Source organism: Ictidomys tridecemlineatus, chromosome 10 (genome assembly GCF_052094955.1).
Source record: "Ictidomys tridecemlineatus isolate mIctTri1 chromosome 10, mIctTri1.hap1, whole genome shotgun sequence".
In the NCBI taxonomy this organism is placed as follows: domain Eukaryota; kingdom Metazoa; phylum Chordata; class Mammalia; order Rodentia; family Sciuridae; genus Ictidomys; species Ictidomys tridecemlineatus.
This window is the reverse complement of record NC_135486.1, coordinates 53,483,168-53,510,607: the sequence shown is the minus strand read 5'-3', so window position 1 is coordinate 53,510,607 and position 27,440 is coordinate 53,483,168. Positions and strand designations below refer to the sequence as shown.

Sequence of the window (27,440 nt, the reverse complement as noted above, 5' to 3'; positions counted from 1 at the left end):
AGTTAAAAATATTCAACTAACTGTATCTTAAAACTTTACTATTGAGTTGGGGTTGTAGCTCAGTGGTAGAGCACTTGTCTTGCAAGCAGGAGGCCCTGGGTTCAATCCTCAACATCGCATAAAAGTAAATAAATAAAGATATTGTGTCCATCTACAACTTTAAAAAAATTTTTTTAAACTTTACTGTAATGCTGTTATTTTTCAAAAACTTACATTTTTTAATATTTTAATGCTCATGAACTGAATAAAACTATATTCTTCATTCTAAAATTTGAATAATTTATTGGTATGATGAAACCACTAACAGATAGGGCTTTTTTCTTATTATTTATTTATTTATTTATTTATTATTATTTGAAGTTCTAAGGATTGAACCATGGACCTGGCATATGGTAGGCAAGTACTCTACCACTACGCTACATCCACAGTCCATATAGGGCTTTTCAACTGATAATCATGATAGTTGGTACCTTAGTACAATACATGAGAGATCATACAACATACATAAAAATAAACCTATACCTTCAATTTGTTAAGGCATGAGTACTATCAAAATTAAATTTGTATGCTACTTTTAAGATATAATATTATAAAATTATGCTCTTCAAAGAATTAACTAAAGCAAACATTTGCTCAGATAAAAATCATTTGACCTCCTTTCTCCATCAAACTGGACATTTTCATAATAAAACTCAGTCACAGTTTTCCAAATCCTAAATTACTGTGACTTTATGGCCTGTGATACATTTCAAAACATACTGGTTGATTTAGATATCAATGACCTAACACCAATTCAGCTACAAGTAGCTTTGTTGAGTTAAAAGTGAAAAAGAGTGACTCAGCTTTTTTTTCTTACTTGTAGATGGACACAATACCTTTATTTTATTTATTTATTTTTATGTGGTGCTGAGGATTTAACCCAGTGCCTCAGACATGCTAGGCAAGAGCTGTGCCACTAAGTCAAAACCCCAGCCCATAACTCAGCTTTTTATTAGGAACAATACAACAATGTTTTGGCAAAAAATAATAGAAGTATAATCACTCAACTTCTATTCTGAAATAAAAATAAATGTTTTCACATTTTTACTCTATATGAAAAATAAAAATAGGAAAAGTGAATTTTCTAACTGCTAAACACAATACTGAATTTATTCTTCCTTGGTGTCTCTGTTTTTTATATGTCAGCTATTTGCTTTTTAAAACTTTCTAATTTTTTGGTACTCAAACTACCTCAGACTTCTAACTATACTTTCTCTTCACATCTTTGTAAAGACCTTCTTAAGTTTACTCTGAAAAATAGAAAACAGAAAGCAACATAAACTAACAAAAGCCATAGTCAAATTTCCCATTTGAAGACCACTGCTAACATGAATTGAGGGGCTCCTATGAGGAAGAGCAAGCAGCATGTGGAGTGCTCACATAGAGTTTCAAGGCTCACTACAACCTCAGGCTGTAAATTTCAAAGAAAATCTCAAATCAACTACACCTGACCAAAAATACTCACATTTATTTAGCATAAACTAACAGCAAAAATCTCCTTGGAAATGTGGGGGTGATGGGGAGGCACACTCAATACTGCCAGTGGGACTGCAAATTGGTGCAACCAATAAGGAAAGCAGTATGGAGATTTCCTTAGAAAACTGGGAATGGAACCACCATTTGACCCAGCTATCCCACTCCTTAGTCTATATCCAAAGGACTTAAAAACAGCATACTAGAGGGACACAGCCACATCAATATTTAATGGAGCACAATTCACAATAGCTAAACTGTGAAACCAACCTAGATGCCTTTAAGTAGATGAATGAATAAAGAAAACTGGTATATATATACAATGGAATATAACTCAGCATTAAAAGAGAATAAAATCATGGCATTTGCAAGTAAATGGATGAAGCTGGAGAAGATAATGCTAAGTGAAGTTAGCCAATACCAAAAAACCAAATGTAGAATGTTTTCCCTGATTTAAGGATTGCTGATTCATAATGGGGAGGGGGGCACGTGGTAAAATTAGATGAACTCTAGGTAGGGTTAAGGGGGAGGGAGTAGAAGGGAGGGAACATGGGAGTAGGAAAGATGGTGGAATGAGATGGACATCATAACCCTAAGTATAAAGACACGAATGGTATGACACTACTTTGTGTGCAACCAGAGATATGAAAAATTGTGCTCTATATGTGCAATATGAATTGTAATGCATTCTGCTGTCATATATAACCAACTTTAAAAAAAAAAGATTAGGAAAAAAACCTCCTTGGATGGGTTTCTCCTTTGGAATTCAGAGTCATTGAAGTCTGATTCTTAGTTCTGGGTTCTCCATTGGTCTTTCTGGAACAGTGGACATTAAATTCTAGAAAGTAAGCATAGATTCTTCCAAATATTAAAATATCTTATGCTGTAGTTAGGACGTTTAATGTCTCCCAAAGGCCAATGTGTCAAAGGACTAGTCCCCAGGGTGGGACTACTTGGAAATGGTGGAACTTTTAGGAGGTAAAGCTCAATGGAAGGTCTTTAGGTCATTGGGAGAGTGTCCTTAAAGAGAACTATGGAATTCTAAATCTGGATTTTTTGCTTCCTGGCCAGGAGAAGACAGGTTTTAGTCTATTACATGCTCTAATCATAATGTGCTATCTCACCAAAAGCAATGGGACCAATTGATTATGGACTAAAATCTCCAAAACTGTGAGCCAAAATAAACCTTTTCTAAGTTGACTATCTCAGATATATTGGTATAATGATGGAAAGTTAACTAATACACCTTCTATTGAAGGCCCAAATCAAATGATCTCCCACCCCAAATCTCCATCTCAGGACTGTTATCACCATTATCATTATCTGTTGGAGAATATTCGGAGTGCCTATTATGTACTAAGTATGAATTTTAATTCATACAGTGGACAAAATTAAAATGAAGACAGTGGCAACACTGTCATGCTTTCAAGAAACTTTCTCCATATACACATGCATATATGTATGCACATGTATATATCTATATGGGTGTATATCTATATGTACGTGTGTGTGTGTGTGTGTGTGTGTTATTTCTCCAACAAAACAGGACAGAAACTAAGTCTTAACTATTCTTTTTGCACATTGTGCTGTGTATAGAGTCCATACTAATTTGTTGAAATAAAATATATTATGCTGGTTCTTTCTCACCTAAAATATCCAACTAAAAATTCCACTGCTTTAATTTGACCTTATTTCTTTACTTCTCTAATATACTATAGAGATAAAAGGAGCTTAGGAATAGCAAGTCAAACCAATTCTCCTCCCTTCTTTACTGCCAACATATAAAACTAAATATGATAGTGACATACAGTGCAGGGGAAACAGTTTAGTCCCAGAAGTAAGCCCTCTTAGCCAACTGCAATAGCAATCTCTAGAAAAGCCGCCTACCACACTGAAAATTCAAAACAGCAATATCATATGATACTTAAGAGGAAGAATGGTTCTCATTTAAAATTTATGATAGCACAAAGGCACTCCAGAATTTTATGTTCAACGTACTGAATAGAAAGCAGCTGTTAGGCAAAGAATGATTAAATGACTTCAAAGTGAGAGAATTAATCACATTTTCTTATACTTGGAATTCTGCTGTCACTTAAAAATAAAGACAGAAAGAACTGCTATGTCAACATTTTTTTAAAACATCAAAATAAGTGCCCAAACTAGTATCCATCTAGAAAAATGGAAAACTACTTATGTGCCTAAAAATTTTAAAAGCTTAATTACACTAAAAATTTTAAAAGCACCTATTCCATAATAATATAAGTTACAGAATGTCAAGGTTGTTTCTAAAACCAGTAAGAATTTTTTTACTTGTTAAAAATATTAAATGTTAACAAGTATTCTGACTTACAGTCTTCCCACAGGCTTTCCACTTCACAGAATAGGCTCAAATTCAAGCAAAAAAAATGCATTTATCAAAACATGCTATCATATTATGACATGGATGAGAGAGCAGATACAAAATACATGCAGACAAGAAAGTAAGAGCAGGCACTTAGATGATTCCACTCCTCTAGCCAAACTACAGTACAGGAAACTGGCCAGTTTACCCCAAATGGGCAAGAGAAAAGAACTAAAAGCTCCAATATTTAAAATATATGACAACTAAATTAAATGGCTATGTAAAGATGAACAGCAGTATGATTATGACTCTTATTTCTTCTACTTATCACAGAGAAAATTTCAGAATTCTATTGTGCTTCTAACACTCTGTGTCTACTGTAGTTCTAAAAACCGGCTTAAGTAATTGAGTTTTGAAATCACATTTAGAGAAGAGCAGGCTGAACTGTGAGACAGGTATTTCCCATAGAAAAGCTCCCTGGGACACTAACAAAGTTAAGGAAAGGAGGAAGCCACTTGCTGAGACATGGCCTTCATGGCCAAAAAGGCTTTAGGAACTAATCTCATCATACTCTTCCTCTGAATGACAATTTAGCAAGACTGATCCCCGAATTCTAGAGTTATAAATGCAAAGGGGCACCAAGTATTTGGTGAAAATCATTAAAGAAAAAAATGGTCCCTGAAGAAGAAGAAGAAGAAGAAAGAAAGACAGATTGAATAATTACATATGTAACTTTCTTTAGAGAAAACCATCAGTACATGCCTGGAAATCTAGGTTTTTGAAACAGAGCAATGAGCTAACTAAAATAAACCTCCCTTCCCAAAAGATTCATAACAAAGCCCTGTTAATCTTCATATTTTGCTAGTTCATGTAATCAGATATATCATTTATAGAAATTAAGACTGCAAGCAATATGTTCAAGAAAAAAATATGTGTACAGTATGGGATTTAATTCTATGCTTATTATTTTGTTATAGAGCAATTAGAAGTAATTATTAGTAATGTGGCAGCTCCAAGGAAGAAGATCTACTTTTTTCAAAATTCACTAATCCTTTGATTCTTTTCAGTTTTATTTTTGAGACACATAATAATGTGACATATTTATGGAGTACAACATGATGCTCATACATTACACCCACACATATACATGTGAGGGGGAGTATATAATGATCAAATCTATTTTTTGATTCTTCATAGAGAGCCAGAGTGATCATAGATAAGACTACCTGAAAAGACAGAGTAAGAATGAGCTGGGACAGGAAAGATATCCAAAACCCCTGGATACAAGGCATTGCCCTTCATTTTCAGCAGCTATTCAAACCAGCCAAATCATGACATTACACCTCACTGGAGGAGGAAAATAAGAGATGTGCCTGCTCTTATGTTCCATCCATTTGTATTTTACACTCTCTTCTTTCCATTCCTGTCATAATGGGACAATGTCTAAGGGAGCTCAGAAAGGTTTCCCAGAAAAGGTAACATCTTGAAGAATGAAAAAAGTTAGAAAAATTTGCCAGGAATAATAGAAGGAAGTGTATGTGCAAAGGTTGGAATAAGAAAAGGAATCCCGAGCTTTAGAGAAAATGACACATGGCAAAGCTTTAAAAAACTCTGAAGCCTCCTCAACTAACTGCTGATGACTATCAGTAAATATGTGTCCTATCAATAATCACACTTGCTGAGAGGACTTTATTATTTTGGAATTGAAAACATAAAGTTGTTTTCAAAAGAACTTTTAATGCCAAAAATCATCCAAGTTTAAACATTCCTCATCATGTGGAAATACCCTTCTACTCCAATAAACTAACAGATTATTTTTAAGTATACAGAATATAATGCCTTTCATCCCCAAAAAGCAAAAGAAAATTCCCCATCACTTTGCAAGATTCTCTTTGCTTAATCTAAGGTGGGAGGAAGTAACAAACATCACTCCAATATCATTGATAGAAGGAAAATGTGTTTCACACAAAAAATATTTCTGTCCCATTGCTACGGCACTACAGAAAAGTTAGCTTGCTGCAGCCATTAGTAAACATACATGGATGTCTTCCAGGAATGGATTTCCAAAATCTGATCACATCTTGTAATTATCTAATTATCAAACCCAGAAGTGTTGACAAAGCAGAAGCCCACTCAACTCCCACATGATTATTACTCAAAGCTAAACTACTTCTACCAATCAGAATGACTTACAGGCATTAACTCAGGAGCCAAAGGAACACAAAGATTTCTACCTCCCTCACTTATACTTATACACACTCACACCAGCCATAACCAGACCTTGCAAACTTGTCACTGGCTTTGATGACCTCTCCTTGTGTGTTTCATGTACAACATCAGCTTTACAAACTGGTTTAAAAATATCTCATTTTGGAGCTGGGGTTGTGGCTCAGTGGTAGAGCACTTGCCTGGCATGTGTGAGAACCTGGGTTCGATCCTCAGCACACATATAAATAAATAAATAAAATAAAAGATCTAAAAAAAAAATCTCAGTTAACAAAAACTCCCCATCTAGAGAATGCACTCACCCTGCCCACATTTATTTTCTATCATGATGGCATCATTACCTTGACCTCCCGAGTAGCTGGGATTACAGGCATACACCACAACACCCAGCAAAGAGGGTTTCTCTTAATGAAACATCTCTGTATAAGCAGTACCTTGATAATTTTTTCCTATAAATACAATGAGGAAAAGATGGAGGAGCTTCAGTATTGAACTTGATGAACCTGAAGTTAAGACAGAGTGTTCAGATAGATTTTCATTAATAAGTAGACAATATGGGATTAGATCTCAGGAAAAAAAATGTCAAGCATGGAAATGAAGTTTGGTTGTTCTGAAAACACAGGCAGGCAAGTAAAACCACCGCAGCAGAATTAACAGATAATAAGAGAAAAATCAGTAAATGATAATTTTTTAAACAAAGTGGCAAGAAGGTTGGAGAACTGGAAGTAGGTCATGCTACATAAATCAAGTAAAAGATTTCTAGCTGGGCATGGTGGTACATGTCTGTAATCCCAACCACTCCCAAAGCTGGAGCAAAAGGATCACAAGTTTGAGGCCAACCTGGGAGATTCCATAGGACCCTGCCTCAAAATTAAAAAAAAATAATAATAAAATAAAAGGTCTGAGGATGTAGCTCAGTGGTAGAGTAGTCAACCTGGGGAGGCAGAGTGTAGGGTGGAGTACGGGGTGGGGTGCAGGGGCTGGCACCATGAGAGGGAGTGGGTAGAATTAAGGTTGGACAATATCACAACTTAAGATCTGCATATTTAAAGTTTAAATGCATATTGTTCTAGGGAATCTTAGACAAATGGGAAAATAATAAAATTCATAGCACAGACGCCTCTAATTACAAAAGACTTCTGAGGCACCAAAACAACATATATTTCCAACTTCTCATGCCATAAAGAGAAAAAAGAGCTATAGGATACCAACCAGCAACTTACACAGGTCTCTCCATATACTCTGTTAGCTTTGCTATGTAAACAATGTACTGTCACTATAGGGGAAGGGAAGGAAAAGAAAGGAGAAGAAATTCTGAAGATGGTATATTTAGTCCTAATCTTAATAAAGGAGACCTTAATGAAACATCTCTATATAAGCAATACCTTGATAATTTTTTCCTATAAACATCAAAACTAAAAACAAATGTCAATTAAAACTTGAAGTAGTGCCCACAACTGCAAAATCTGTTCACATGCTATAATTTCAATGCTTTTCTTTTTTTTTTTTTGACAAGTATTTGTTCCAAAATGATATTTGAGAATTATATTCCTATGCCATTAATGTCAGGTATAAATGTTAAGGTCAAATAAATACCCCCAGGGGAGGGGGGTTCTGAGAAAGCAAAAGAGGATTTTTCTCTATATGGTATAAACAGTCAACTGCATTATACAATGTTTTAATATATAAATGTATATATCCATAGAATTATAGGAAAAAATAACCAGTGATGGCTTGGAAACAATATAGGCTCAGGCTGTAAGACTCTTAAATAATTAATGTTTTAATACACAGTACTTCAAGACTATATAATTCAGATTTCCAAAGGAAGCTTAACACTATGCAAATTTCATTTCAATTACTTTTATTTTCACCTAGACCTATGGTGGCATCAGGGCAGAACTATTTGCTATTAAAAACTCCTCCTTCTCAACCAGCACTTATGTAAATTTGAATACATGAGAGAAAAAGGTGTGTGAGACATGATGTACTACCTGTACAGAAATAGCAGGTTTCTTGATTAATTTACCACATTGCCTACAGCAATATGTTAGAATTAGAAAAATATTATCAAATATTTTTTTACTTCCCTCATTCTGGATTCTGCTCCTAAGGCTTATAATAGTTCATAATTAGAGCTCTCACACAAAACTTACAAAACAGAATTAGGCATGTAGGAATAGAAAGGAAATCTGAAGTTAAGAGAGCCAATAAAGCTCTGATTCCTTTACTTAAAAACCTGTGATAAATCCCTCAGTTGTCCCTTGATCTATTAACATAACACACAGATCAGTGTCATTGTCCCGCACCTATTGGCTTCTTGGTGAGTGTGAGCTACAAAGGGAAGACTATAAGAAAAATCCACACACTGGTAATTTGTAATACAAAAATTTATTTATAACTGAGTTATCTGAAGGGAGGGTATCCAGCTGGTTTGGAAAGCCACAATCTTTAAATGCAGACATACAGAAACTCTGAAATTGAAATTCATCAACATAGAGACAACCCAGTCTAGTTTCAAATACTGTTAAGATTAACACCATTGCATAATTTCTTAATTTTCTTGTTTTATATAGACAACTTCCAATACAAAGAATAGATACTGCTGAAAAGCTGTTTGTAATTTAACTTCTGTTTTCTGTATCTCATTTCCACTTTGATTTAGCAGGCAGTTGAACACTAGGGCATCAACCAACAGAAAGAACATTAGGCTGACTTTAGAAGACAAACTCTAGCTTTTTCCCTGTTGCTAGGTGTCTATTTAACCTTCTCTGAGCAGCAACTGATACATCATGGGGAAAGAGAGAGGAGGAAAAGTGGGCAGGTTACAGGATCAGATAGTTTCTGTGATATTCTCAGTCCTAAAATTGTATGGTTCTATTACACTTAAGGAAAGAACTAGGGGAACATGACTCCTATTCTCATGAAGTTTACAATCTTAAGTTTGAACTTAGGAAACAAAGACATACAATTTATTTTAAAAACAGAGAATATTCATGGTTGCCAAATGCTTGGCGTAGAAAATGCCAGTCACTAATGTTCCATGATGTACCATGAGTATCACAGATTCACAAATTCAAAGAGCACTTTTTATATTATCTAGTCTTACTTTTTACTTCTACAGACAATCCATCCTGCATGTAACTCTAATGCTGAATGAAACTCTTCCAGGGAGAGGTGGCTTTAAACTGAACTAGGGAAGCCTGATACATCCTTGAAACACTCTAATCATAATGCTTTTTCAAATGTTAAACAATAATCAGTGTGCCCAATATGTTATGGCTTTCTGTCCTTTCTTTGTCATATTTTATAAATGAACACTTATTTGAATATGTCTCTTTAAACATGTAACACTGAACATTAAAATTTTAATGCAAATCAATCTTTGCAGAGAGAAGGGAGACTATTTTCCCCTTGATCAGAACACATATTCTTAATTTGGTTTAGAGAAAACACCCCCAAATTCAAATCCTTGTCTTATTAATTTGCCAAGTCACCTTATTTTCCACATCAAATGATAATTATTTGATTTCTTCCCTCAATAGTTTCACTTTATTTCTGCCTATTAAACAAATTAATAGAGCAGTTTAATCACAATTTTTATCACTATTAATACAATACCTTTGCAACATATTTACTTTTTATCCTATAAAAGGTCCTTCTCATTTGTAAGAAGTTACCAAATCGCAATATAAAGTCTTTGTGCAATAACTGATAATCTAAGAAGAAAATTTGAAGTATCAAACAAAAAGTTTGAATCTGAGTTACACAAACTATTTCTAATAGAAAATTATATCTGTAGGCTTCACTTTGAGGGGAAAATAACAAAAGTTATATCTTTAGTTTAAAAAAAACCTAAGAATATAATTTTAAGTACATAAGACACAACTAAAATACATGTTTTTTATACTTGACAATTTTATTTCTTTTTCTCTGCATCTCTTCTACAATATTACTGAATTGAAACATTATTGAAGTTATTGAATTATAACATGTAGGAGTAAAAAGAAATAACTCAAAAAACCATGTGTTTACAAATGTGACTTGCAGTGTAAAACTATAGAACTAATGGCTTATTAAAATGTTTTCTTACATTTTAAATAATAAGAGGCAAATTTTTAAAAAGAATATTGGGCAATAATGTGAAAATGATATGAAAATCAATGTTCAGCATCTTAAACAAAGACTCATTGGCAGAGGGTCATGCCCTTTGTAATAGAGACTTTCTCAGAACAAAGGAAAGATAACATGGCACCATCAGTTTCAATGTGCACATTCCACAACTCTGTTGTAACACAGTTGTAACTCAATAGTATAGGAATAGAATGCCCAATGAATGTGTATTACTGTATATGGGAGACAAGGAATTAGCATGAAAAGAGGAACTAAGAAGCAGTATATAAGGCAACACCTCCTGCTTTGAGTGCTCAGCTTTTGGACACTAATTTGCTGAGCCAATGCTGACACTGATAACCATGGCTTGCTGTGAAAGCCCCATGTCCTTTCTGTCTCTCTCTGAAAGAATCCTGCAACACCTTCACTCATTGCCCCTTAGCCCCTTTAGGTTACAATGGCAGAGCTGAGAAGCTGAACATAAGTATGTGAGGAAATGTAAATGTTAATGAGCTCAAATTAGCCACTCCATAAGGTTTACATATCTCACATCATCATGTTGTACATGATAAAATATAGAATATTTTTGTCAACTTTAAATAATTCATTTTTTAAAAAAGAAGCTACCATAGAGACCACAAGTTGAGCTCTCATTGCACCCTGCAATTATAACCTACTTTTGTCTCATGGCCTGCAAAGCCTAAATATTTACTATGTGAACTTTACAGAAAAATTTTCCAAACCCTGCAATAAGTAATATGATTCACCACTGCTGAGGAACTAAACATAGCTGTGGTCTCTATTATCTGTCAACTAGCTTACTGAATTTCATGAATCTTACCATCATATTAAAGATTCCTGTTGGCCTATCTTCCATACTAACAGTTTATATAATTTTTAACAATATTTTTCTAAGTATTCTCCACAAAACAAAAAAGTGTGCAATTTTTATGTGTTCCTCTTCCAGTGAACGATTAAACACCTATTGCATACCATGAAGGCTGCTATGAATTCAAAATAAATAAAGTGCAGTTCCTGATTCCAAGTCACTTTTTAGTAGGGAGTGATTACCCCAGGAAAGATTTTTACCACTAAAGGAAAAGCCAAAACAATGAAAGTAACCTCTGCTGTTTCACAATGACATGTTGTCATTTTAAAAATATCACCTTTATCTGAATTATAATTCAGATTTATAATTTGAGTTATAAACTCAAACAGATGAGGCAACAAGACTTAGCAAACATGTTTAACCATCAATACTTTTAATCAAAGCATTAGCCCATACATAAGCAATTAACCTTGACTAACACAGGTATAGATGAAAATGCTGACAAAGAACTTACTAATTATCCTTCCCAACTTCTAAAGTTAGCTGGCATCTGGTCTTTAACTAAGATAAACATACACCAAAATATCATAGGTTATTTACACATAAATCAAATAGCTGAAAATGAAAAATATGATAAGTAAATATCATCATTAAAATTCTAACAATAACTCTTATTTTTTTTGAAAGCCCAAGTGTCCTACAAATAACACTTTACTTGAAGGTTGAAGATCATTTTTGAGAATAATTGTCTCTTGAATCTACTTAGGGACTTAATCTGCTGTAATAAAGAAAAAACATATAAATCATAAGTGCATCATTAGTTCATAATAAGAATGCCAGAATCTGTGTACAGTTAAGTATTTTGGATGTTTGCCTGCTTTACTTAAAACCAGCAGAGAAGTATAATCCCAATAACTAAGTCTTCTAGCAGCTGTTCTGAGCAAACAAGAGAGATACTTCATCTAGTAGTTACCACCAAATGTAGAGATAACATGCACCCTGGTGACTGGAGGTTAGCAATCCCAGTGTGTCTGCTCGCTCTCAGTGTTAAATATTTAATGGCATATTTTTTCTTAATGGAACCCATGCACATCTGATCAGTCACTGGGATCATTTAGTAATGTAGTCAAAGTTATCATACTGCCATTTCACATCAACTTTGTAATTAGATAATCCATCACTTTATTAATTCAAAAGATTGCTTTCTTTACTACTTTATAGCATGCTTCAGTAGTAAAACCCAAGTGAGCTCATCAACAAAAAGGCTCTAAAATTTGGTCCTACATGAACTTGAAACCCTCAAGTGACAAACACACACACACACTCCTGAACTTTCAGAACAACAGAGGTAATATTCTGCCCACAAATCAGACTATCTGCAATAATGAAGTAATAGGGCATAAGCATATTTAAAATGGGATGGTCAATGGAACTAAAACTAGAAGATTAAAAGCAGCATATATCATGATCATCTTCCTTCCTGCTTTTTAGTGTGGTGCTCTGCTCACCAAAGAAGACAAAGAACACCAAAAGATAGTTATTTAGTAATTTTCCCCCATGCTAATTTATATACTTTATAAAAATTATGGTTTTATGGCAGAATATTAGATAAATTCTTTATTAACATTCTTGGTCTTAGAGGTACATGCATGCTAGCCAAAGTCAAGTATGTAACCTTGAATATAATATCATCATTGTTTTCTTTGGCCTTATTTCTAACATATCTCAAAAATATTAAATCACTATCTCTTCCCATATTATAAATTAGGAAGATTCTTGATTTAACGCTTTTTCCAGTACTTCTCCAATAAATAAGTATTCTCTCCCCGCCCCCCCAAAAAGGATTTACTCGGCATGAAACAGCATAAAACTTAAGTATCACAATACAAAAACACCTTCTAATATACCCTTTCAAATCTATATAACCACAGTATATATTACAAAACCAGCTTCGCTAATAGCACTAAAAATTATATTTCAGAAAGGCAAGCTCTGGAGGTCACATACATGCCCTAAAGAATAAAAATAACATGCTACTAAGAGAATTATTATTTCATTTGAAGGAAAAAGGGAGGGAACATCTTCTCAAACAGATGTGGAATTTCTAATCAAAAAATTCTATGGCAGTTGCACAACACTGTAAAATTAAACAGTACTTTGCAGAGCTCTAGAAATGCTAACAATGACATATGTTTTATGGTCAAGAAGGTCACTTTTATTCTTGTTGCTTTCAACTTAATGTCTGTTTTTGAAACAGTTCTATGCAACCCATCTATTTTCTATTTTATTGCTCAGATCTCACCATATTTCTAATCAATCTGCAAAATACATTTTTATAAAAGAAAGTTATAAGTGCAGAAAAAAACAGATGTTTTTGTAGAACCCTATAAAAAAATCCCTAAAAATAGAAAATAATCTCAAAACTAGTTCACTGAAATGAAGTTTAGCCAATTAATAAACATCACCAATAATTATCAATGCAAATTTTAAGGCATAGAATAGAAAAATACTACACTTTTTTTATTTCAGCAAATTAGGACATCTGAAACAATCTTATAATTTAATTTCAACCTCTTAAGATACATATGTCAGAAAGATTTCATTCATCACAGGAAACCAACTTTAACATTTTGTACATGAAATCCCACAAAATTACTCTGAAATCTCAGAGCTATATGAATGCAAGCAATAATAAATTTCTGACCACAATAGCTATACACTGAAACCAAAACAGCTTATTAGGGGAAAGACGCTATTGACTATTTGCAAAATTTCTTGTCATCAAGACAGGTAGTCCTCAGTACCTCAAGAGACACCAGCACTGGGCACAACTGTGAGCAACCATCTGAAACTCTGGTTTACAATCAGCTGCAGACTGTGCTCTGCTAGACAACAGCACAGGGAAACATAAAACACTGGTGTTTTATATTCAGTGCCAATAAAGTGGGGAGGTCAGGGCATTGGTAGTAGAAATTAATGATATGTGTCAGACCCTCAGCTATGCACCTTATGGTTAATCCTCACTCTTATCTGTGAAGTAGATAATATTATTATTTTCATTTAAAGATGAGCCAATTGAGATTGAGAGAATTTCACTTTCTTATCTGGAGAAAGCCACTGTACCATTACACTACTTGGCTTCCATTTCAGTCTGCCCTATCACTAACTGCAATTTTCAAGCCTTAAAGTTAATACTTATGATTAGTAGAAGAAACAATTTCTATACCTGTAGTAAATAATTAGTACTTAATCAGCAGATCAAATCATGTCAGTTGTCCCTCCAAAATAAATCCATTTCAAAACCTACCCAGAAATTATGTTTGAAAATAGAAGTGAAAGAAACAAAAGCGCAGAGTGGGAAGGAGGAGGCACTTGTAGGAATGGAGATATACGTTTTCTCTAAACAAATACAAAAAGATAAACTTGATCTTTATTTTTCACAAGTGTATAAATAAGCATGTCTCACTAAAAAACACCTCCAATGCACATCGCACACTTTGGACACCTTTGTTGCTGTCAGTGGCATTTACCACCTTCCATTCCTCACACTACTACTTCCATTCAACCACACACTGCTAAGGAATACAATGAAAGTTTTAGAGAGAGAGAGAGAGAGAGAGAGAGACAGAGAGAGAGAGAGAGAGAGAGAGAGAGACAGAGAGAGAGACAGAGAGATCTATTGTGCAAATAAAGCTGCTGGAAGTAAATTTCTTCAGCCTTCATCTATCTACCAGATCAACACTCTGAAGCTCCTCCTCTATAGAAATTCTGCAGGCACATCAATTTCCCACACCAATTTCCTATTACCATCTAACACAAAATATTTTAAACATCAAACTTTCATTACAACTCTTACTGGAATTATTAAATGGAAATGAAACCTATATTCCACAGGTGACAGTTCCTTTCCCTGAACATGGGGAAGAATCCTCAACACCACCTCACACCCCACCAGCATTTCTATACACTGTATGTAAATGATTCTCAACACCATTCTCTCTTCTGGAATTCATGTCAGTTTCTACATCCAATGTGAAGTCCTCCATGACCACCACTAGAAAGACTGCTCCTTCCTAACTCTCTTGTTACTTAACTTTTCCAGCCCAGCAAGGAATTCATAAGTAAACAGAATAAATTCATAGTAAAATCCTACAATCTAACACCCAACTGTGGTTCATGTGTGTGTTTATGTGGGGGTGGGGAATTGGTGCTAAGAAGTGAGCAAAATGGAGGAATATGTGAGAACAATCCATAAAACAACCACACAGTAAGGTCTTTGGAGTAATGGCAGAGAAGTTTTACAGGTGAAACAAAGACTAAACCAGCAGAAGCACAATGAGCTGAGAACCCTGTCCAACAGAAGAGATACGTTATTTTTCCACCAGAAACTCAAAAGAGTATTTGTAAACTTCTTACCTTCTAGGCGTGAATCACAAGTTTTCATTAGAAAAGGCATCAGCTGAGGTAAGAATGAAACATGCTCTCAGGGTTAAGAACTTTTCATCCTCTGCTGACCCACTTCCTCTCAAGTCAAGTACAAGTTTGGAAAAGCTATAAATATCCTCAAATAAGACTCTTGACAGGCTGAGGTTTTTATTTATCTTGATAGATAATTTCCAGATTTAAAATTAGCTACCTACTCCTATTATCCTTACCAAGAGTGCTTGGCTTATACTACCTCTGCTGTAAAAAAAGGTCCACTGATTTACTAAATGAATTCATTAGAACACTTCTCAGAGGACCAAGAAGTCTGAAGTTTGAAAACAAAAGATTGCAATGGTGCATGTCTATAATCCCAGTGTGGAAGTCCTAGACAGCAGGATCACAAGCTCAAAGCCAGCCTCAGCAACTTAGTGAGTTCCTCAAGCAACTCAGCTTGAGGAAATAAAATTTAAAAAAAAAAAAAAAAGGATGGGATTGTGGCTCAGCAGTAGAGCACTCGCTTAGCACGGGCAGGACCCGGGTTCAATCCTCAGCACCACATAAAAATAAAGGCATTGTGTTGTGTCCATCTACACCTAAAAAAATAAATATTTTTTTAAAAAGGCTGGAGATATGGCTCACTGGTTAAGTATCATTCAGTTCAATCCCTGGTACCAAAACAAAAACAAAAGACTATCTGTAATAAGTGGTGGAAAAATCTAAAAAAAAAAAAAAAAAAGGAAAAGAATATCTGTATGAAATCTAGTAAAAATATCAGATGTAATACAAGTTTGAATATTACTGAAACCAGAGGATGAAAACAGTTCCTCATACTGGTCTCTCTAATTGTTGTATATGTTGGGAGATATCCATAATAGAAAAGTCAAAAAATAATTAGGATAGAAACAAATTTTGAAAAGCTCTTAGAATTCCATAGGCCTTCAGGGACAATGACATGGGCTAAAATGAAAACTTAACATTTCTAATGCCTTCCCTGAACTTTAGTGAGTATAAAAGAGAGGGACCAAAAGCAAAAGAGAAAACAAGATCTTGTTTATTGAGGCCAGGCAAAGCCAACCTTCTTCAAGGTGTAAATTCAAAAGTAACTTCTTTAGGCTGAAGAAGGCAGGTTCATATGGAACTATCCTGGACTGACAGTTTGCACATACAGGCCACTGCAGGGAGTATAATCTGACATGACCATTTCTTTTCTTCAATTAATTCTATGACAGTAAAATGGGAACAGAGGCAGGAGACTGGTATAACATTCTCTCTGGTGTCCTCCATGTACCCCCAGAATGCTCGAAGTGATATGCATCTCTAGACACTTTCAATGTTTTGAGTTCAGCAGCTTATCATTAAGATTTGTAGGATACAATTAGCTTGACTTTAGATCATTTTATCCTCAAGAAGTGGGGAGCGGAAGGGAGGAAAGAGAAAAGGTGATAGGAAGGGAAAGAGTGTAATCTCTTTTAAAGACAAATTTATGAACTGAAAAATAATTATAATTGACAAAACATTAACAAAACTTTCACAAAGAACTACAGGTTAATATTGCTTTCCTCTGATTACTAAACTATACTTTAAGGCAGAAACAATACATCTAAGCCCAATTACTCTCCAAAATCTCACGTATATATTCTGCTTTTGTAGCAAAAATGAATATAAGTATATGGAAAGGAAGGTGTATATTATTAAAACTTTGTCAAAAAAAAACTACCTGCTTAATCACAATGACAGAACTTCCCCTCATACAACATGAAGAAAATTACATTCTAGGAGAAAAAAATTTAAAATTGTTTAACACTGGACATCATGGAACATGCCTGTAATCACAGCAATGTGGGTGGCTGAGGCAGGAGAATCCCTAGTTCCAGGCCAGCCTTGGCAATTTAGCAAGACTATATCGAAATTAAAAATAAAAAGGGCTGGAAATGTAGTTCACTTCTACAGCACCCCTAAGTTCAACCACTACCACAAAAAAAAAAAAGAAAAGAAAGGAAGAAAGAAAGAAAGAAAAGTTTTAATAATTAACAAGATAAATAAGACAGAAATACACATTTTACATTTAGTAAATGTATGTTTATATTTAGAAAATATTTTAAGATATTTTTCATGATTATTAAATCACACTCAAACTTGTAATTAGCCTTTGAACGAGTTCCAACAACAGAAATAATGATGCAGAATATCTACAGACTAAATCTAGGAACACAAAAACAGATAGCAGATGGAACATTTTGGCCTTTTAGTAAGTTTTTTATAGTGTTTAATATCCAAAAAGCCTTGTGTACATCATACATGTGGAACTGCAGTAGGTTCAGAGCCATATGAAATGAACATGAGAAACTTCTCAGATGCATTATAAGTAACCACTACACTGTGAAATCAACCTTAATATAGACAACCCAAAACATAATGCTAAATATTATCAGAAAATCATAAAAACATACTTTAAAGAACAAAAATATTTATATTTATCTAGCAAAAATTAATCACATTTAAATTCTTACCAAAAAATACATTAAATTACTTATAGAACAAATATTCGATTAAATATTTGCTTACCGATTGTCAAATAATTAGCAAAATCAGCTTCAAAAGTAAAGTTTTACTTTTTATTAAAATGTGATCAATATTAACACAAACCTAAAAACAGAATATGAGAAAACAAGGATGGCAGATTCACAGCAGTAAGGGGAGTGTATGTGCTACATCATCCTATCCCAGGGTAGATATCAAGAATCATTCACTGCATCAAGTGTAGTGACACACCCCTATAATCCCAGCTACTTAGAGGCTGAGGCAGGAGGATCACAAGTTCAAGACTAGCCTTGGCAACTTAGTGAGACTGTATCTCAAAATAAAAATAGAAAGGACTGGGGATGTAGCTCAATGGTAGAATACCTCTAGGTTTAGTTCCAGAACACACACAATAAAAGAGAAATAATCACCATATACTTCCTCCCAGGGCCATGAATCATTTTCAAAGAGAACACTTCAGGTAACTACTACCAACAACCCACAGAAAAAAATATTACATAAAACCTGTTTTCTATCCCTATATTGGGATTTTAGTAACCTAAAACACTTTGCCAGAATTTTAGGTGATTATTTTAAAATCAGAAATGGCCATGCTTTCATATTACTCAAAATTCACTTAATCAGAAATGGATTTCAATGCATTTTTCACTTCAGAGACAGATTCAATATTGAAACAACATCACAAACTCATAAATACAATGGTAAACTTTAACCCTTTAGTGAGAAAGAGTGGGATATGCTGTTTTCTTTTGAAGACAGAAAGCAGACTCTTCGTACTAACAAACAGTATGCTGTACGAGTCGACAGTGAAAGAAGTAATTCCTTATTCAGTATGCACAATACATTTAGGGGGACTCACATAATTGGGAATTCATATAAGGCATTAATGATCTTGCATTTCCCATGAAGTTTCTACATTTTTTTTTAATAACCAACAACATAGTAAGAAGTAAAGGACTAAACATAAATAAATAAATAAATAAATAAATAAATAAATAAATAAATAAATAAATAAATAAATAACCAACCTAAATCTATAGTGCCAAAAAAAAAGAAGTAGTAGTAAAGGACTGATTCATGGCATTAGCAAGGAGATGAAACTTAATACTTACTTTTGCAAAGGCTTCAAAAATGTCAAAAGAAGCTGGCAGCTGAGAAGCATCCTGTATTTCTTCTCTCATGAAATGTTGAAATGTCATTGTAAGTTGCCTGAGGCCCTCTTTCTTGTCTTCAGTGAGTTTGCTAATATCTTTAACAAAAAAATAAACAGCAAAATCACAAAGTAAACAATGGATAATTTTCAGGTATTCAATGTTGGCTGCTAAACCAGATATTTCCCATCTCACCTTCCATTCTGACATCTTTTTATTTGACAACCACAAATCATAATACATATGTAATCAATTAAATTCTACCAAATTTTATCTACAATGTAAGATCAAATACCTATTAAGAACATAATAAATGCTTATACCAATGAAAAAGATTAAAAACTAAAATCACTAAGGTTTTGCATTACCAGATTTTCTACATCAACATGCATACATACACAAACCATCATAAATCTTTATTAAGTCAATGGATTTAAACAGATTTTACCATGAAAAATTTACGACTAGGTCATCACAAACTGATAAATGTTATAATCTGAAAGGCAAGAAGATTGAAAGTAGAATAAATTCTGACAAAGTTCAAATAAATGAAATTTGTTATATGGAACATTCATCAAGAAAACATATTAAACAAAGAAATCTCAATTTCACTTTCAGATTGAATACACAAACACAGAGCTACTTTAACAACTATTTGAGTTGAAGAGAGATGCCACAAAAAAATGGTAAAACTGATGAAACAGATTTGGTAAAGTTATAGAATACAAAAACAATATATAAAAAAAATCAGTAAAATTTTTTTACATACCAGTAACAAAACTGCTGTAAAAGGACGATAGCTACACCAAAAATAAAATAGCTAGGATGAAATTCAATCAAGGAAATGAAAGACTTCTACAGTGAAAAGTATAAGACAAAAGAAACTAAAGGGGACACAGAATAGGAAAATACTTCCCATGTTCATAAATTGAAAGAATGAATACTGCTAAAATGTCCAACTACCCGAAGTGATCTAAAGATTCAACATAACTCCCATCAAAATAACAATGAGATTCTTCACAGAAATAGGAAAAATAATCACAAAATTCACATGGAACCATGAAAAACTGAATTGCCAAAGAAATTCTGAGCAAAAAGAAAAAAGATGGGAAGCACCACAATATCTGACTTCAAAAAACTACAAAACTAAAGTAACCTAGACCCAGAAATCAATGCAACAGAAATGAATCTACATATGTACAATCAACTGATTTTCACCAAAGGTGACAATGACATACATTGGAAAGAAAGCAGTCTCTTTAATGAACAGTACCCGGAAGAGTGGAAATACCATGCGCAGAAGAATGAAACTACATCCATACCTCTCACCATATACAAAAATCAACTCAAAATAGATCAGACTTAAATGTAAGACCCCAAACTATGGACCCACTAGGAAAAAGGGAAAAAAAAGAAACATAAAGGAAAAGCTTCAGGATATTGATCTAGGCAAAGATTTTTTGGATATGACCCCAAAAGCATAGGCAACAAAAGCAAAACTCAGCAAATAGGATCACCAACAACCTAAAAGGCTCCTGCACAAAGAAACAATGGATGCAGTAGAGAGACAACCTATAGATCAGGAGAAAACATGTGCAAAGTATTCAACTCACAAGGGATTAACATTCACCATATTTAAGGAACTCAAAACCAACAGCAAAAAAAAAAAAAAAAAAAAAACTAAACTAAAATTATCTGGATTTAAAAGGGGCATAGAATCTGAATAGGCATTTCTCAAAAGAAGACATGCAAGTGACCAAAAACTACATGAAAAAAAGTTCAACATCATTACTCATCAGGAAAACACAAATCCAAAGCACACTGAGAGCCATATGCAGTGGCAGATGCCTAAGATCCCAAAGAACTGGGAGGCTGAGGCTGGAGGATCCCAAGTTTGAGGCCAGCCTCAGCAACTTAGCTTTATTTTATTTTAACAAAATAAAAATCACTAAGGATGTAGCTCAGTCATAAAGTGCCCCAGAGTTCATTCTCCACTAGCACAAAAACAAAACAAAACAAATATCCACAGTGAGAATGGCTATTATCAAAGAGACAAAAAAAAAATAACAAATGCTGGTAAAGATGTGGAGAAAGAGGAACGCCTACACTATTGGTGGCCATGTAAAAGTACAGCCTTTTGGAAAACAGTATGAAGGCTCCTAAAAAATTAAAAATAGAAAGTACCTTATGATCTAGCAATCCCACTACTGGGTATATATCCAAATAAAACCATTATATCAAAGAGCAGCACTCCATGTTCACTGCAGCATTATTCACAATAGCCAAGACATACAACTGAACTGAGTGTCCTCCAATGGATGAAGAAGATGTGGTACAATGGAATATTTTTCAGTCATTAAAAATAATGAGGGGCTGGGGTTTGGCTCAGTGATACAATGCTTGACTAGCAAGTGTGTGGCACTGGGTTTGATTCTCAGCGCCACATATAAATAAATAATAAAGGTTCATCAACAGCTAAAAAAAAATTTTTTTAAATAATGAAATCCTATCATTTTTAGCAATGTAGATGAAACTCAAGATCATGTTAAGTGAAATAAGCCAGGCACAGAAAGAAATGTCACACGTTCTCACTCATTTGTGGAAACATAAAAAATTAATCTGAAGAAAAGAGTAGAAGAGTAGGAAGGGCAGGGGAGGAAGGATAATGAGAGGGTAGAAAATGGGTACCCAGGGGTAGGGGATGTAGCTCAGTTGGCAGAGTGCTTGCCTCACATGCAAAAGTCCCAGGGTTCAATCCCTAGCACCCCCACCACAAAAAAAAAATTAAAAAGTAACAAAATATAGTTAGAAGGAATTAGTACTAGTTTTCTATAGTATAATAGGGTAAATACAATCCACAAGAATTTTTCACATATTCTACAATAATTAGAAAAAAATTGTTCAAAGGTTCCTAACACATAAACTTTTGAGATCCAAAAACTAATTGCCCTGATTTTATCATTATATGTTGTATGTATGCATCAAATTATTGTACAATACCCCCATACATTTGTACAGATGCTATGTTAATTAATTCTTTTAAAAAGGAAAGAAACAAACAGAAGGCTTTAAAGCCAATATGACCTCCTTAAAAAAATCAACTTAGGTGGGCATGGTGGCATACGCTTATAATCCCAACAATTAAGGCAGGAAGTCTACAAATTGCAGGCCAGATTTGGCAAATGCAATTTGAGTGAGACTGTGTCTCAAAACAAAAGCATAAAAGGGATAGGGATTAAACTCAGAGGTGGGTCGACCCTGGGTTCTATCTCCATACGGTGAAAGAAAAAACTATATATAAACCACAAATTGCATATTGAATCTAAGAGGTATCTTTAATTAATAATACTTAAGAGCATTTCACTTAAAGCAGTGTGTATGACATTACTACTGAGCAGCACTAATGTTAATAGTGAAATTCACTGTAAGATATTTTAATTACCTAGCAGTAATACAAGTAAAAATGACTAATTAGTTCTCTATTAAAATTTAAAAAGACACTCTGCTGCTCATGTCGGGTCTGTATATTTTCTTTATATTACTTGTTCAACACAATAATTGACCCAATGATTTCTTAAATAATAATTTATTAGCACTTAGTATCCCATAAGCATAAATGTGTACTAAATCATTTTTTATTTGTCTCCATCCAGAAATATTAAACTGTGTAGCAAATGCACACTGAGCTCTGGCCAGTTTGAGTTTGTAGTCTTTTACAAACTCAATGAACAGGATCTGTGCCAGTACAAAAAGCAACACAAACCTGACATGTGCTTGACACTCAGATCTGGAAAGCCTTTCATTCTTTCCAAGTAGCTGGACTACTGCCATGGTAGGAACAACACTCTGTCATAAAGCCGAAGTCATCTATACCTTTGACTTTACTACCTAAAGCAACAGTGACCCCAAAAGCTCCCTGAAACCCTCATATTCATTATATCTCTCTTTCCTGTCATCAGAAAAAGAAAAGGAAAAAGAAAAAACAGAAGAGGAAACCAAGAGAGGAATGAAGGGGAAAAAGGAAGGAGAAACAGAAGGAAAATTTTGTCAACTGGGCAAATGGTGACACTACCCTGAACACCCTAGACATCTTTATAGTACTTCATAAACTTCTGTAAGGCCCAAAATGCCATGAAATAAATTAAATAAACTAATGAGTCAGTTATTTATAAAAACAAAAACCTTTGTTAGGTTCGTTTCATATAATAAGGAGACAGAAAAACAAACTTGAAAATAAAGCAGTTTGGGGGCTGGGGAGGGGTGCAGGTCAGAGGTAGAGCATGTGCTCAGTATGAGGGATGCCCTGGGTTCACAATCAGTCAATCCATCAGCAAAGCACTTCACCAGCTCAGCAAACAAATGACAGACTTTTTTTTTTCCTTTTTTTAAGATGATGATAGGCAATCACTTACTTGATTCCAAATCATAAAATGAGTAAAGTTTCTCGGATTCTGAGGGAGTTTCTTCCATCTGTGAAGGAAAGGGGGGAAACCAAAAATAATCCGAAGCACTCCAATACATGAAGGAATGTGTTTGAATACCTTTACATATTTAAATGAAAGTCTACCAAAAGGCTATTTCTTATATATAAATTCTTTCTCTTTATCATTTTTGACAGCTGATTTACCTAATCTGGAACAACTTTAAAAGAAAATCTAACTTGTAGCTTCACCTACCAGTTTAATCATTAAATGCAAACCTCTTTTTACATTCTCAAAGCTCTATAAATTTTAGAGTGGCAAAAAAAATCAATAAACAAAGGAAAGAACAGAGCTGGAGCCTATAGTAATTTGGGAAAGATATTCATGCAAAAGCCTAGCCAAACAAACTAGAAGGCTTCTTTAGAAGAGAATTTCACAAATTCTACTAACTGGCACTGTATGAAAAGGGGCTGAAAAAAGTATTTCAATAAATCCTAGCTACACAAAAAGACAAAAGCACCCTTCAATTTTATATTAATTATCATCTAATTTATATCTCACTGGAAAAGGCAACCAAAAAGGACATACATGTCCTGTACATTAGCTCACAGCAGGAAAATGACAAAGGCAACATAACAAATATTAATTGCTAACATCTATACCCCAAATTTAGGATCCCACACTTCTATTCCCAGGAGATCATAGGGATTTTAAAGAGGGCTCTGCACTTCTTTACTGCCACAATTCCTTGACTAATAGGAGTATCTTAAGATACTACCTGCAATAATTTACTCTGTACCTTAACATGGGTTCAATGTCAGTCTAAAATATGAATAATAAATGCAACTGCAAAAGCTTCTGGTAAATTAAAACTCAAGTGTCTTTTACAAGTAAACACTCACAAGTTTGAAGACAACTCGACCAAGAAGTCGCACAGAGTCAGGAGGATATCTAGGTTTGCAGCTTTTAAGGCATTTGCATTCCCGCTTGTGGTCCTGCCAAGCTTTTTTCTGTGAAGGTAAGAATGGAGAGCACATCAGAAACATACAATTTAACTTTCATTTACACTGATTTTGAATGTTGAGAATCACCAACATTAATTTAATTTCAACAGCCAAAATGCAATTGCAAAATAGAAAATAAAAGCAATATTCAAACACTGCCAAGGATTCAGGATTTAGTCTTTGCCAAGTATGTCATTACCAAGCATGGGCATTGCTTGGAATGAACCACAAAGTGCCAAAGTGCCTCAACCTTATCTCTGTCCTTTAATTTGCCCTCTGGTCATTACCTATATGGCAGACTCCAGAGAAAGAACCATTATTAAGTAATTATTAAGGCTTACTTAATAATATATAAGATAGTCTTTTAGCTGACTAAAAGGGATTCAATAATAGGCAGTCATTTTGAATACAAAAGAAAATATCACTCTACTTTTAAAAATAAAACACATGGTTTAGGAAAATCAAAATAGGTTAGAACTTCTAGGAACCTAAGTTTTGAAAACATTGTTTACAAGAGGTTTATCACTTCTTTGTCATCTCTAATCATGGCTGCCTTGCTTCCACTAAGTTAAGCACTCTTAAACTGCTCTTTAATTTTTCTTTTCAGAATTTATATTTCACTCACTTCAAACAAGACTAAGCTGCATCAATATAAACAAAAGCAAGAAGTTAAGTTTGTAAAAACATAAGCAAAATGCTAAAATTATTGGTGAGGAGTGAGAAAAATCTTCTAGAATTTACTTAGCACTCTAAAATGTACTAGCTGCTTGGCTAAGCATACAAAAAGACATGTCATTTGATTTTCACAGTAATCCAAACAGAAGATATTATCTTTATATTTAAGATGAAGAAGGTATGGCTCAAGAACCAGGACCTAACTACCAAATAAGCTAAACAGAAAAGGGAAGAGTGAAAATCCCTAGTACACTAAACATGAGAGCTAAGTAATCACCATGTGTTTGCACTACATTATTTGAGTTGCCTTACACGCAAGGCAAAAGAGAAAGCATAATGGCTTATATCATTCTCATCGGACAGAAAAGAAAAACACATTGCTTTACGAAGCATTAAACACAGGAGAAATGCACTCCAAGAATCAGAATCAACATACTGGAGAATGTCTTTGACAATACTCTAGAACAAGAGTTTACTCCTATAATGGCCTTTTATATAGCTGCATTTAATCACTTAAAGACTTAATATCAAAATATAACTCTGTGAAAGAAAATGTTTGTTGTTCATGGGGCTACTAATTAGTAATTATTTGGATTAGTAATAAAAAATTACCAACATGTCAAAATATATGGCTTCATTGTAGTTTTTTTAAATACTTTTCGTTAGTTGTAGTTAGCCACAATATCTTTATTTTATTTATTTATTTTTATGTGGTGTTGAGGATGCAACCCAGTGCCTCACATGTGCTAGGCAAGTGCTCTACTGCTGAGCCACAACCCCAGCCCAGTTTCATTCTGTTTTAAACACACAAAAATCATGCACACTCTACTTAGCAAAATGAGATTAACTTATTAAAAGTCCTAAAAAATTATTCATTAAAGCAATCTGTATAAATTGTTTAACTCAGGTTCTCGTGATTTCCATTGCCATTTTTTGGGAAGTTAGGTTATTATATACCAACTCATATATACCTATGTACTTACTTTCCTTCATCTGGTCTTTGAGAATAGGTTAAACAAATTCATGGTTCTTTACACTGACAAGAAACAGACTGAAGAGAGAACCATAACTTTTCTAGAAGAGATTTCATTTGGTTATGAAAGTTGTAAGACCTGAAAGAACCTCTTAATGGACAAACTGTGTGGGCAGGAACAAACCACAAAGTACCAACAAATCACTGAGAAGGCACCTTCAGATTTATTCAAATGCCTGAGTACACATCCAGCTGAACAATAATCACCTTCAACACAATAAAGCACAGGTAATTTGAGACAAAAAATAATAATAATTAAGAACAGATTTTAATCAACCTCAGTCCCAAATATAGTAGAAACTGATAACTCCTTTTTTAAAACCTCCACTTTAGGGGATCCAAGATGGTAGAATATAGGAGATACCATTTCTGGCTGCTCTGAGGAATGAAACCAAGAAAGCAGTCAGGCGGTGTCTCCACAAGGTATCACCTAGGCAGAATACAACATCTCAGAGTGTGCAACAGGACCCCTCTACAGCCGATTTTCACAGAAACCATCAGAGCTGCGACCACCTGCAAAGAAATCAGAGTCTCTGTGTTCCAGTAAGACTCTGCACTCCAGACCCAAAGCCTGAAGTTCTTGCGCGCACACAGCTCTCAAGCGGCATAGCAGGCATAGCAAGAAGTGTGGCAGAATCACCTAATCAGCTGTGCTCCACTCCCACACAGATCACATGGCTGCAATCTAGCCCCAGCACAAGGCCAGCCCAGCTCCCCCCAGCTCACCAGACACCCCAGTGCTGGAAGCACACCAACTCCATCTTGGAAAACCTTTTTCCCAATTTTTTGGTGGATGTGGCTATTTGTGTGGATCTCCATTTGAACAGGTACCTGGTTTCCAACTTCATAATAATCTGCCCCGTACCAGCTGCAATAACTTGGCACAGTGACTACCCAGCACAAAAACTGCTCTCACTTGAATGGGAGTGCAGTGCAAGCCTGAGGATGAGAGATCCAGCAATTGGGACCTGATAAGCAAGAGAGGAAAGGAGTCTAAAACCTGGAGCAAAACAGAGAGATCAGGATAGGGGAAGCTCCAGACAAGAGAGGGAGACAATACTGGGGCTCAAGTCTTCTCACGCTGGTTACATACACCACCATGAAGACAGACTCCAGCTTAAAACAGACAATTCCACCTACTAGAAGAGATGAGAAGCAAGAAGGAAACT

At 34.5% G+C, this 27,440-nt stretch overlaps 1 protein-coding gene across 11 annotated transcripts in view; it reads right to left on the bottom strand.

The window, feature by feature from the left end:
* Smyd3 (SET and MYND domain containing 3) overlaps positions 1–27,440 on the bottom strand; it is a 683,600-nt gene that overhangs the window by 481,596 nt on the left and 174,564 nt on the right. For all 11 annotated transcript variants that reach the window (XM_005326561.3, XM_078022938.1, XM_078022941.1 and 8 more), the window contains 3 exons: positions 24,462–24,569; positions 23,551–23,608; positions 19,100–19,236 (listed from right to left, as the gene is read on the bottom strand). In XM_005326561.3, coding sequence (XP_005326618.2) covers positions 19,100–19,236; positions 23,551–23,608; positions 24,462–24,569 — 303 coding nt within the window. The remainder of the gene's footprint in view (positions 1–19,099; positions 19,237–23,550; positions 23,609–24,461; positions 24,570–27,440) is intronic.